At 34.4% G+C, this 14,570-nt stretch overlaps 1 protein-coding gene across 6 annotated transcripts in view; it reads left to right on the top strand.

Moving 5' to 3' along the window:
- LOC125651521 (obscurin-like) overlaps positions 1-14,570 on the top strand; it is a 65,070-nt gene that overhangs the window by 50,263 nt on the left and 237 nt on the right. For all 6 annotated transcript variants that reach the window (XM_048880151.2, XM_048880152.2, XM_048880150.2 and 3 more), the window contains 5 exons: positions 10,344-10,465; positions 11,795-12,011; positions 12,723-12,764; positions 13,365-13,652; positions 14,243-14,281. In XM_048880151.2, coding sequence (XP_048736108.1) covers positions 10,344-10,465; positions 11,795-12,011; positions 12,723-12,764; positions 13,365-13,652; positions 14,243-14,281 — 708 coding nt within the window. The remainder of the gene's footprint in view (positions 1-10,343; positions 10,466-11,794; positions 12,012-12,722; positions 12,765-13,364; positions 13,653-14,242; positions 14,282-14,570) is intronic.

The raw sequence follows: 14,570 nt of genomic DNA, 5'->3' as shown, positions 1-14,570 counted from the left end.
ATAAAGCGGACGCTGTGCAATTGACAATTAAGGAGGGTGACCTGCCGTTGTCATACACGTATAATGCTCTTCGTTTTGGACAGCCATAACTAATTCACTTACTTTTTAATATGTTCATTAACGATTAATCTAATTTGGTCGATGAAAAACTCCCCAATTATATACCTTATTTAATATTTACAGTTTTAAAAGCCATGGAGGCTAATTTCTAATAACCCTGATACTATGCTTTTCTGCGTGAAGACCATCGATGTACCAATCTTTACGAGTAGATAGTGATTACGAAGCAATAGAAAGATAAATTTTATATGCTCAACCTTCTATTTGAATGCTTGACAAGCCAACAAATCTTCATTCCCTTAAATGATTTACATCTGAATATGGTAGTGCTCGTGAAGCCCGTGGCGAAACAAATGAGATTTTGGCGTTCATAGTGGCTCAAACCGTACTGCGAGCCATAGGATTGGTTCAGTAGTCGCGTTGGTGCAAAGTAATACAATTTTATTCAAGAGAGGTGAGTATCGTGTTTCACCTCCATTCACGCTGTTTGGTGGATGCTTTTGCTTTTGCAAGCCTTTCATGGTCTACATGAAAATACACTCAGGTTATTAGTTTCCTTGTTTAGGGTATCTGCCAGCATATCTTCGCTTGAAACAACAATCTTTTCTGGTATATACTGAGGTTAGACACAGAATTGTGGTTTACTTTGTTATGCTTATCATGTTACAGAGACAAAATGTACTATGAACAGAGGAAATGTGGGGAGACATTAACTATTCTGTTAGAATTGACACATTCATTAGGGTGGTTTTGTCCCTTAAGAACAAAGGTTTTTATAAGTAAGGAGCTGGTCTTTGGTGCTGCAAGTGAAATACTTCAATGGTTAATGTTTACTGTTTTGATAAAGTTAATATTGTATTGATAGAGTTGAGGTAGTGTTAATAGAGTTGACGTTGTATTGTTGGAGTTGACGTATTGATAGAGTTGACGTTGTATTGTTAGAGTTGAGCTTGTGCAAATGGAGTTGAAGGTTGTTCGTTGCTGTTTTACGGCTCGTCGAGAATTTTTCAATCATATTGAGACGTCACCAGTTGTAGGAATTTAGGCCTATGCTCAGCGCTTACGGTAGTAGCAGTGAGGGTTCTTTAACGTGCCAACGTCTTTCGTGAAACGGAACCTGTGTTTTTCAGGTCATATCCGTAAGACCCGTAAGTTGAGATTATATTGATATAGTTGAGGTGGTATTGATAGAGTTCATATTGTATTGATAGATTTTCATATTGTATTGATAGAGTTAAGATGGTATTGATATAGTTGAGGTGGTATTGATAGAGTTGAGGTTGTATTAGTGGAGTTGAGGTTGTATTGATAGAGTTGAGGTGGTATTGATAGAGTTGAGGTGGTATTGATAGAGTTGAGGTTGTGTTGATAAAGTTGACATTATGTTGATATAGTTGAGGTCATATTGATAGATATGAGCTGCTAACACTTTTTAAGTGATGTAACACTTTAAAAGGACAAGAGTATACAATATACAACAGCTAAGTAATATATTAGCCTTAGTTTAAAAGATAATGAAAGACGAAGTATATCAATACATGTACAAAGACAGATATCTGGTGTACTATTGGTGTTTTACGTCACCGTGTTTTAAATTTTTCTATTAAGAATTCCGGTAAAAAGGGATTAAGTTTAGGCCTAAGGTCGATGAAAAGTCATATCAAGGAGCAACTACTCTCATCTGTTATGGGTCAAATATCGATGTGGATTTAACAAGTTTTCTTAAGGCTGTTTCTCTCATTTCTCCTCTTTATCTGGATTTTCTTTGATATAGATATTTTGTCAATATACATTCATGCACGACCTTAGGTCTAATCAGGTTCGATGATGAGTTTGTCTGCAAAATCAATTTCTTGGTAATGAAAATTATATTTTGCCCATTTCACTTTTCCATGCTATAACCACAATGCGGTTACTATATATTTTATTTTTTCATCAAAACAGAAGAAAATGATATCAGATTCATCATTTTGTTTATTGTCTGGGGGGAAAATCGTCAGGTTCATTCCATAAGATAAAGAAAGACCTTCACAATGAGTTGATTACTGTTAAAAGTCGATAGACTCTTCTATCATTAGGGAAAAAATCCAGATCTTGTGTTTTGTTATTTTGAGATTTTTCAAGACCTTGCTATCAACTAGTCATGTACGCTGAGATAACGTCTGATAAAGTGCTCCTGGTAATTGGCACATTTTATGCGAATTCTGACAGAGGAAACATTATGGGATGTTTACAGCTAGTTTTTATAGTTTAATGATTGAACTAAATCGATATATAATTTCAACTTTTCCTGTTAATTCCTGTAATCATACCATGATTAACAACTTAAAGCCCATGGCAATTCTTTAGGCTGAACATGCTTCAATTATCATCACTTGAGACTTTTACAAGTTAAAAATCAAACGTAGGCCACTTGACACTACGTCTTTACAGCAGATATTACCATCAAGAGATTGGACTGAAAATTGAGATGTGATCGCAAATGAACGCATGCCAATGAATGTAGATTGACAAAATGATCATTTAGGAACAAACTTTCTGACGTGAAAAAAGATTTAAACGAAACACATGTCAACTGTACTAGTCGTCAAACGTATCGATACACTGAAGAAAAAGAAAAAGGTTTTTTTTCTTACAGGAAAAGAGTTATTAGTTTTGTTACAAATCAGCTGACTCATTCTTCTATTCTGACAGCATGTCAGCGAAGAACATTTCTTTCTAAAATTAATTCATTATTAAACAATTGCTTGATCTAGTTTGCTTTCCTATAACGATGTAGCGTTCACACATGCGAACTGTCCTTTGACGATAATGAAGACCCCGGTGGTTACTTACTGACTGGATGTCATAAGCACATAGGAATATGGAACTCTCACTTTAAAGTGAAGGGCCCACTACAAGGATTCGTTTCACTGAAATAGCATCTTACATACATCTAAACGATTTACAACAGAAATGAGTGACACTGTATTGATCACAGCAATATTTCAATGCAGTTTTATTTTCGCTAATTGAATAGTGACAACTCTTAACCGAATTGAATAGACTTTTGCACAATAGCAAACTAGATGACATTGATACCAACACAATGAAAGCGATAGCTAGCATGAATCGAGGAAGTGTAAAGTACTGAACAGTGTGCACTTGTTTAGATTTACCAGCCGCTAGTGTACTGAAGAAATACCTATAAAAATTTCATTCAATCACTGTTCAAAGTATTCAACCCTATTGAAGAATAGGCTTTTTTAAATTAGCATTGTCCATTGTACAAATAGAAAGTAAATGTATCATAATATACTTTTGAAGGTAATATGTACAATGGATATATAATCACTCATACCAACCATTCATACTCCACTCATAAACTGAAGAATAGATTTAGTTTTACATTACATTCTGTATAATTTCGGCGTTCTCTATTAGAATGGTCTGACATAGATATAAATTTGAAGCAAGGATTTTTCTCTCTTTCTCCTTTCTTTTTTATTTAAATCATATTTCATTATGTAATAAATCTCAAAGACATCTCGAATTAACAAAACTTAGGTTACTGAAGGAAATGTCTTTTTTCTAATGAATTTAAGCTGCTGGAATTCCTTTAGCCTTGGATAATTATAGCAATGCTTTCTAAAAAAAAAAAAAAAAAAAAAAAAAAAAAAAAAAAAAAGGACGCAAAGATACTAAACAATCTTGTAAAATGCATTTTTGTTAGAACAACTACAAAGCTACAAAAATAGAAATGTGGTGAAATTAATGTATTCCTTTCTTTGAGTTTTCTGAAATTTCGTTTTGATGATTACTAGCAGACTAAGCAATATCATCAGCAGGAAGCGTTTCTATTTATCGTCTTTTGTTTTAAATAGTGGGGTTGTATCAATGACACCACGTATAAGTGTTTTTGGCAGTGTACTTAAATGACCTATGTAATTAAGTAATTATAGATTACACCCATACGCCTCCGTGTTCCCACTGGAGTAGAAATGTTCCAAAAGCACCAAATAAAGAAGTAACACAAAATTAACAACAGAACGTATCAGACTTTTTCTTCTTTTTTTTTTTTTATGTCGGATGGAGATTTTTTACGCCAATTTGGCACCGAGTGCTCTTTCCCTCCCTGTCCAATTAGTTGGCATCCGAGCTGTATCATCAGTCAGCAAACGCGCTCTTAGTATAGGTTTGAATTCATTAGATATAGACAATGCAAGGAAATTACTTGTAAACCTTGCTTGTATCTGGACACCGGAGATTAAGTTACGTCGATAAAAGGAGAAAATGATTTGCAGTTACATGCTGAACGAAGATACGATAAAGTTTGATTTTCAAATTCGACAGGAAAATCTCTGACAGTATCATTTCATTTTGTCAGCTGAGAAAAAGAAAACAAGATTGACAATTTAATGAGGCACTTCAATGAGTGTTGCTGAATACTGCAAGATTTCATTTGAATATCCAGCTTACAATATTTAATATACAGAAAGGTAGCATGTAACTGAAACACAATTTTGAATACATGTATTTACTTCAACAATATTTATCTATTTTTCATCCAGTTGTAATGATTTAATTCATATGTTTATAAACATGTATTCCCCACGAGACCTGTGGTTGGTATTAAATAAAATATTTTGTATAGCCAGAGACTACGGTCCCAATAAGAAATGTCTTTCAGTTTATGAAAGTATATGATATGTATACCGCGAGTCTCTTTACACAGACAGATTGAACGGAACGCGTTAGGTGTGAAGATGGTTGAGATATTTCATCACATATACTTTCAAAAACTAAAAGGATTTCTTGTACTTACATTTTCATTATTTTAATTGCATTTAATATTGATTAAAATGAGAATGGTATTCATACGCAGTGATAAGCTTACAGTTGTGATTCCTTAACCTTTATGTTCTTCACGTTAGTCAGCCGTACCGAGGAGACTTTGCTTTGTTTTTGCTTGATGGAGGCAAAATTCAACACCAATAAAAACAGAACACGGAAGTATTCATATCGTGTGATCAGTCATCCACAGATTTACTTGTTAAACACTATTCTGATAGTATGTACAAGTATTTTGGAGTTAATAATGCTGTTTGACGTGTTTCATACCGATTGTTAGACCATTCATCTGGTGCATCAAAATTGGTACCGTATAAGTTTTACATTGTTAAGCCGTTCTTGGCACACTGATTTTGACTATGGATAACTCCGTTTACCGGATCAAAATATTGGACTCAGGGCAGGTGTTACCGGTCTACAGGGGATGCTTACTCCTCCATGGCACCCGATCCCACCTCTGGTATATCCAGGGGTCCGTGTTTGCCCAACCATCTACATGTATTTTGTATTGCTTATAGGAGTTATGAGATTGATCACTGTTCGTTATATTCACCTTTCCTTGCAAAGATACCGAAGTTCCTCATTTAATGACATTTAGATATATCGATGACGTTTTATCTATTAAAAATAATAATTTTCATCCATATGTCGATTCGATATATCCCTGTGAACTCGAAATAAAATATAACCAGAGTCTTCCTTATCTGCTTCATACTTAGATATTTCATCGAACATAGATGTTAACGGCAACTAAACAACTCAACGTTAAACCAAGCCGTATGACTTCACCTTCCCCATCGTCAACGTCCCATATCTATGTAGCGGTATTTCAGTATCACCTGCACATGGTGTTCAGGTCTCTCAACTGAATCGATACACGGGAGCATATTCTGTCTATTATCCATTTTTAAATCGTGACAGGCTCTTACCAATAAGATGATGTCACAGGGGTCCGTGTTTGCCCAGCTATCTATTTTGTATTGCTTGTAGGAGTTATGAGTTTGATCACCGTTCCATTCAACTACCAACTTGTCGGAGGTATTCGTTTAGTAAGATGTTTATGTTTGTCTATAACACGATTTGAATTTCTAATCATCTGATATGGTTTCTGAATTACCAAAGTTTGCAGTCTGGAATAAAAGCTTAGCTATTTGACAGTTTGACTTTTTTTTTTAAAAATAAATTTTCATAGAGTTTTATTTTTTCTATATCAGGAATCAGATGTCAATTTTTGAATAGTTGTTTAAATTCTGAACAACAAAACGCTGTTTTCAGTTGAACATATAGCAATGTTTTTCGTGTATGCCATTAGCAAGAAGCTGCAAGTAAACCAAAAGAAACATCAATATTCTAAGTACAGTCACAAATATAATTGTAAAATGAAAGGAAAATATAAGGCAGGTTGGCGTCCGTTCATACATTGAGCATTCATTTATAATTAATTCATGTACGCGAAAAACCCCGATTTTGAGCTCATAATCAAAAAGTTAGGTTCAATAAAATGAAAGGAAAAATATAATTATCAGTCAGGTGTTGAAAGGGAAAAATAGAAATATCTTAGCAGACTTAGTAGCTAATCTTACAACAAAAATAAAATGATGTGCAATATATGCAATGTTTCTTTTGCATTGCACCATGGCAGTGAGTCTCTGCTTGCATCTACAATTTGAGGGAGTAAGTGGTTTCGATGAAAACTACTTATAAATTAGTTTTGCCGGTGAGACGGTAATATTGTAAGTGAGAATCCGAAATTTTCCTGAATATGGACTCTCGTTTGGCAGTAGGCGTTTACACGATGATCCCCGTCTACGCAGACCCCTGCAGATGAAGCCAATTTCTTGTCATCTCATACTGATGACAAATCTCTCCCTGCTTAACTTAAGATAACAAAGGAGCTCCAGATCCATCCATCTTTCTTTGATGTTTTCAGTCAAGAAGTTTGTGTTAGACTTAATATGAAATATTATATGTTGTTGCTGTAAAATTCAAATGTGGAGGCCCCTGTCAAAACTTCCCACTCCACTTCTCCATTGATAACAGAAAATTGTTTACTAATACGCATCATACTTAAATTCTGCTTCTAATATCACAATGCATGAATAATTAATTTTAATTCAACAACTGCCAAACTTTTCTAGAGCTGATGTTTGTAATATTTTCAATGATTGTGCATCTGTCCCCATAAAAAAGGAATCATTTCTCATTACTTTTTTTAGATTAACTACGAAGATCATGAATATGATTTTAGGAAACTGTCGAAGATTATGGTGTAATGAAACATTATGAAACACTATTTTTTGTTTAATTTTACAATCTGTTTTGGATGCACCATCAATATGATAGTCCATATAAAATTGGAATATCACATAACTATACAGCTGAATAATCTAAGACTGAAGACAAATTTCATATGAACTGTAAAAACTTAAAGAGGGCATCGAGAAACACATCACTTAACAAAGAAAATTTACAGGAAATTAGACAGTATCAGTTAACATGGAGCTTATTTTTTATTTATATCCAATCGGAAAATTTTATGTGATTGTGACTATTAAATTACCCTTCCCGTCGGTGATATATTGAGCTCAATAATCAAATGCAGCCAATTACTTCAGCAATTGTCCTTCTCAATTCTGATCTCATCCAACGTCTGTTTTGACAGATGTTTGCTGAAATTCTTTGGTATCAGAACTTGACCATCTTAGCCCTTTTCAAAGCAAGAATCGTTTATGTTATCATTAAATCAGCAACAGCAGTAACGTCTTTGTTCGACACACTTAAATCCTCCTATAAAATGATTAATTTTATATCTTTATGATATGAATATTTTGTCATCCAGCACACGTTGCAAAAGAATGAAGATTGTTCTGCATGTAAATCGATCAGAGTCAATTTGTTCTTTAGTGTTTTTTATTTGGGAATCTTTCTTGAGCAGGTGCGCAATTCCTTTTCATTATGACTTTCGGTCAAGAATTTCTGTACATTTATATTTGTCTTCCAGACAAACTTTGTGAGAAACATAACAGCTGCTAAAGCTGACCAGATCGAAATTAAGCACAAATAAACACATAATGTAACCAATCTGTCTGAAAATGGATTATGTCGAAATCCCGTTTTCTTAGGAATCGAACTTTGCTCAAGTTCCCCAGGTCATCACGCACTGCGCGCATGGATATTTTGTAAAGGACTTCGATGTGGGCTCCTTTTCATCGTCTTTTTATTCATAATAACGCATGTCCCTGAAAATATTCTCAAAATATGACATCATTCTATATTCAAAAGGTAAAATTTAAAACATAGAGAGCTGATTTTAAATTATAAGCACAATATACATGTACATGTAAACAGATAAGTTCATTTTTACAAAATGATAGGAAAATATATATTTATATTCATAGCAGTTTTTTTTTCTTCCTTTCATATTTCTAAACGAGCATTGCACGCTATTGCATTTAGTAATTCTTCAACTAATGTTAACTGCAAATTTAGTAGAAATGAATAAATATTTAATCTAAAAACAACAACAACAAAAACAAACAAATGATTTTTTTTTAAAAACAAATAAAAAGAAAGACCCCCCCCCCCCAAAAAAAAAACAACCACAAAAACAGCGGCATTATTTGATATATACCGTATTTTAATTTTTTTTTTCTTTGGATGTTTGAAATACTCCCATGAGTGCCTTTTCTACCTTGATTTAAAATTGATTTTTTTTCTGACCTTCCCACGAAATGTCTCCTTTTAAAGAAAGATACAGATTTCCAAATGACAATGTAATAACTCTTGTTTTCATTTCCTGAATCGGTCTGTATCCGGATCTTAATTGACAGAAAGACCTCCTGAAAATGGTGTGTGGTATTGCACCAGACAATACCAGGGAAGATGGTCCTCTCCTCTATCATTGAAGTTATTTTTGCAAACGTTATCACCACAGCAAAAATCAAAGCATGATTTAAAACACCTGCTTCAATCGGAAATTCCAATACTAGCTAAAACATATTTAGCACAGGAGGGGAAATATTTCTTGAAATTTGAATTGTAGGTACTCAAGAAAAGTACGCGATTTTTTTTCACTATCAAAGCGCCAGTTCATTCCTAACCTCCTGTAAAAGAGCATTGTAGCCTCGTGGATGGATCCCTGTTGTCGTACGCTGGCACTTAGATGTACATTGTATCAGTTGTTGATTTTCTTGCAGTATATGCTTCTTATTTCATCGTTGATTTCTTTTTAATAAAAACATTATAGATCCATTATTTACTCTGTCTGAGATCCCTGCTAGTTTGTAATTTCTTCAGATAACAAGAGTGTTTCTTACGAAAGGCATCAGAAGTAGAAATTAGAATCGGGTTCAATGGATCACGCAGTTAATTCTTTCACGTCGTAGGCAACGTTCTTCCTCTTGCATATTTTTTCTCTTTCCGATGTTTTGCATAACTGCAAACAAATATAGCCACGATAATTGAAAACAAAACTATTTTGAAAGATACAAGGCATTTTTAATTCTTATGATTTTAGCTTTTCAATTTCTGTAATTACCGTTCCAAGCAGAAATTGCGATTCGGAACTTCAAAGGTGTAAACACCGCAAGAAAGTTTTCCAGATACAATTAAAATGATTCTTTAATTGTGCACCTTGTAGTTTTACTATTTGTGTAAAAAAAACAAAAAAACGATCATGTGATATACAAGCAAAGTTTTGGTTTTGTTTGTTTGCATGTTGATTTATGATCCATTCGAAAAACAATTTTGTGTATATAAACCTGTCCAGCTGTAGGTGAAATGCTACGGATTTTGATCTATGCATTACGCTCAAGGCCATACTAATAAAAGGTTGCTATCTGCCAACACCATAAGATATATTAGGTTATATCCAAAAGATTTGTGGATTTTTTAAATGCCGGGTGCTTGTTAAAGGAACAGTCACTACGTATGTTAAATGTCTACGGTTTGATGCGGTGTCAGGGTCGAGAATCGAACAGGGGACCCCTTATCGCGAAACGAGCGGCCTGACCACTCGATTATCGCGACCGGTTATGTTGGGGATATTGGTATTTGTCTGCCTGAATATTCAACTGGATTAGAATTTGGGGACTTGAACAAATGTTTTGTTAAGAAATATGTAGTTTTGAGTTACTCATAGTCTGCTAGGATTAGATCCATTGAATATTATGTGACATAGAGTACTCCTTCACACTTATCACACAAACTACTATATCCATATAGTCAAATTCATTGCCATTAATGAAGACGCTAACTTCAGGCTGCAGCACTAAATTAATTGTGTTCAAGGCGAAAAAAAAAACCGTCAATGTTTTTCTGGCAGTCTCTCATTCTTCAACAGGCTTCCTACAGCTTCCTTGTGGAGCTGGCATATGAAGACTGTTGTGGTTTGCTTACCCCTAGTAAATTATCTGACACCAAACACGACACTGATTCATCTGTTTTCTCCTCAGGTATGTCTTTGTGTCAGCATCACCAATCGACAGAATTCATGGACATCCAGTTCAATTTCACCTACACCGCAGGCGATCTGGCGACATTGTACTGTAGGATAAAAGACTTGGGCACCAAAGTGGTAAGCTCTGGTTAATCGATATACTGGAGGATTGATATACTTCGTCCTCTGTACATATACTAGTATACTGCCAACCAAATCCTGGTTTGTTGAACTTCACAATATGCTGACTTTAAATAATTTTAACCGGGCACTGTACCACGTCTTCTCTATCCGTGTGTATTCATACCAAGTTTCATGAAAAGTAATATTTGGTAATTCAATGGAATTTAGAGACGTGTTAGAAAAATAACAGAGGACATTCGGATTATATTACCTGCTGTCAAATCTTTATAATGCTAGAATATATTATTTTATTACTTTTAAAACATTGGAATATTGTAAGAAACACCTTTCTTTTCTGTTTGTTATTATATTCGAAGAAAAAGCTCAAAAGATTCCCTGATGTGAATCATCATCATTTGCAAAATATACTTTTTTCACATAACATGAATTCAATCCATTACAGATTTCTGATGCTAACATGTTAGTCGGTTGGTCTCCTTGTTTACATGTACGGTACCCTTACACAGAACATGCATTAAAATTTCAATCATTGGAAAATTTCAATTATCGTTGTTACGCAATTTTTGAGAACCGAAATGGCTAGAGTACTGAAAATAATTGAGCACATATTGAATGTGAATATTAAAAACTCAAGTACGTAAATGTATGTTTAGTGCTGATATAAAGGCTTTGCTTGATGGATTCTAAATTCGCGTCCCTAGACGGTGTTTAGGCGCCTAATATTCTGGAAAAGGTTAAGGATGCTCAGTACCAGTGGGGACAGAGTCAAATGTCAAATTGAGATAACGGGAAAACTGTATTTCTGGAAACATTATGACTGGATATGCAGTGCTGCTTGTGGGGGATTTTTTTCTGAGAAAAAACAACATTATCGGAAAAGGGAGCATATTTAAAATTTATTTTCAAAAGAAAAAATATACACATACTAAGAACTGATTGACTTGTGGAGTAATGTTTCTAGCTGTACACCTTTCACAGCGGTTCTTACAAAGAAACACCTTACACCAGACTTTCTTAGGAAAGCACTGTGTTAAAGCTCAGCTAGAAGATGAAATCCTCCGCACAAAGGCAGTCATTACTCGAGGGGGAGTTAAGTTACTTTGATATATACAGTGTACATGTAGCTGTTTTGATATCTACAGTGTACATGTAGCTGTTTTGATATATACAGTGTACATGTAGCTGTTTTGATATCTACAGTGTACATGTAGCTGTTTTGATATCTACAGTGTACATGTAGCTGTTTTGATATCTACAGTGTACATGTAGCTGTTTGATATGATACATAAATGAACCATACATTATATCCAATATATTTCATAGGTAGTATGGCGGAGAACCTCGCAGCCACATCCCATTTCCGTTGGACTGGACATTTATGTTCCAGACGACAGATATCACGTGCAACATATTCCATATCGAGGCAGCTGGAATTTGATGATAAAGAACGTGAATTTGAATGACGCGGGTGTGTATGAATGCCAAATAAGTGCCAAAGAAAGAGCGGGCTCCCGGCGACTTGTTCTCCTAAACGTCCTTGGTAAGTTCTTCTCGAGTCTGCTTTTTCTCAAATGAAGCAGCAGATGAATTTCTTTTTGAAATTGATGGGTTATTGGATTGTGCAATTTATATGATGTATGTATCAAATGCATCATTTTGAAGTTTTCGACATTACTATGTCAAGTAGAAATTTTGCCACATGTGATCTTAGAGTACAAACAGAATATTTAAACTCAGATTTATATATACGTTCTAAATGAAATAATCTAATTTTAAGTAGATATTGAGAATGTGATTTAACGGCACTGAGTATGTCATTTATCAATTTTCAATTCACATTGGTAAGCATCTAGATATCAAAAATGAAAAAAAGTATCTAAGTATTGTTATGGTGTGTTGATTTTCCTGACGGACCTAACTTTCGTCTGAAAGGACCCAACACCGTGATTACAAGGCATCCGTCACGAAACAGACAGACATTAATCTTTCTGTGTTTGTACTGTCTTTGAACTGGTGCTCTTTTCATTCATCATTTACTGTATCAGGCACTAATCAATCGATCAGATAAACGTGTTATTGTGTCGCTTCCCCAGGGAATTCCGCCTCACGTTCATTTGATGGCCGGTGTCATGACGAACTGTATTTTCCCGTCCTACTGGACGGTATGAAAATTACTTTGCATAATTAAATTTCATTGGCTAATTTAAAAAAAAATAATGACATCCAAGTTCTGTTGGTTCTTTTATTGCAGAGCCACCATCGACAACGACTCAGAAAACGATATCACCGCCAGGTAATGCGTCATTAAAAAGAACAGGATCTTAAACATAGCATATTTTCACGCTGGAGAATAAAACATTTTCTGTTTATTCTGATATATATACTTGATAAGTAATATTGGTTTTACAGAATAGCCCTAAACATTAGGAAAGCTTGATCTTGATTATCAGAATGTCTTGATATAAACAGGAAATGATTACTCGCTATGATGATGGACAAAGTGAATTAATCTCCTTTATTCCATACATGAAATTATTGATCCAATTTGAAAATAAAGGAAATCGATGTGACTGGCCACATCAAAGACAATTATCTTGTTAATTATATTCATTGCATGATTTATGTATAGTAGATGTAATTCAAATTCAAATATGATTTGCACATGCCTATGTGTGATTCATACCAAAATGATAAATGTGTTATTTGTTTCCAAATGCTCATCTTATCTATTTCTACATCAATAATTTTTTTTATATAAAAATGATTATTGTACAATTTTAAACGTATTCAATTTTAGAAATTACTGTGATTATCAATATTTTGTTTTTCGGTGTCTAGAAACAGTGGAATGACGTAGATGTTGTGATTTTTTCCTTTATTTTCACTATTGCAGACATATACATTACGACTAGCTCCAACTTTGTTGAAGTCGGTCGTACAATTACGGTGATATGCAATGCCACAGCCATAGATTTCCCAACGGGAGACATTGACTGGTTCATAGATGGTCATAAAGTCAGAGAAAATTCGCGGACTACAATTACAAAATATTCCTCATTTGTAGAAAAAGTGATAATTAGTAAACTGACTATTACGCACGCGCAACTAGAGGATGCCGGGACTTATGTTTGTCGGACTTCCGAGTCCCAGATCACCAACACAAAAATTCATGTTCTCAGTGGTAAGCATAGTATTTTGTAATGTTCAGTACTAGTTTTGCTTTAAATGTGGGAGTGTGTTTGTCACAATTTGAATATGGTGTACCCCTTCCTTTCACTAATCATTTTCACTTTACCAAAGCATTTCAACAGTGGTGCAGATGATTGCTTCTCTAATTTTTTCTTCAAAACGGCATGTAAAATAGAAGTTCAACAAACCTATTTCAATCAAGTATAATAAAGTAATACTATCTATAAAACACTATGATAAACATTGGGATTGCACTCGCATCTCAAATCAAAGCGCGCTTATATTTTTGTAATGACTGCATTTACATTTCACTAAACACTGAGTGGTTCTGTAGTAGGTGTGAAATTTCCCTGGTACTGACCTCTTCCTCCACTACAGGGTACACCCCATGTCTGATTTGTGTCGACGTGTTTTGCTATATTCAGTTCTCGTTATGCTTGATAAGTACATTTGTAGATATATTAGATCCCACTCCGTTGTTGTAATTGTGAGTGATACTAACGAAATAGAAACATAGATCTTTTAACACATTGACTTTCATTTTCATCAGATTTTTCATGTTTTATCTAACTTTTATTCCAGCAAGGTCTATAAATGCCAAGCGAGGAACAGATAGTGAAGGTAAGGCGATGTTTCTCTTTCAGGTATATAGCCCTAACTATAGAAATATAAAGTATTTAAGTAAATAATGTGTTTGTTTGAGAATGGTTTGATACGAGACGCAGAAAGCAGAAGGAAGAGGAAAAAAAAGGGTAGACTAGTACCAAGGAATTTCACTATTTTGCTAATTTGCTTTTACCTTACACCTTACACTAAGTCATATTTCCTTCTTTTTTTTTTTGCTTAAATACCCATATGACGTAAAACAATAAATCGTGTAATTCAACTCAAATTGCTTGCTAACTCAGGC

The sequence above is a fragment of the Ostrea edulis genome, chromosome 5 (genome assembly GCF_947568905.1).
Source record: "Ostrea edulis chromosome 5, xbOstEdul1.1, whole genome shotgun sequence".
Taxonomy (NCBI): Eukaryota; Metazoa; Mollusca; class Bivalvia; order Ostreida; family Ostreidae; genus Ostrea; species Ostrea edulis.
The sequence above is the reverse complement of the archived record's forward strand: the minus strand, read 5'-3'. Positions and strand labels throughout refer to the sequence as shown.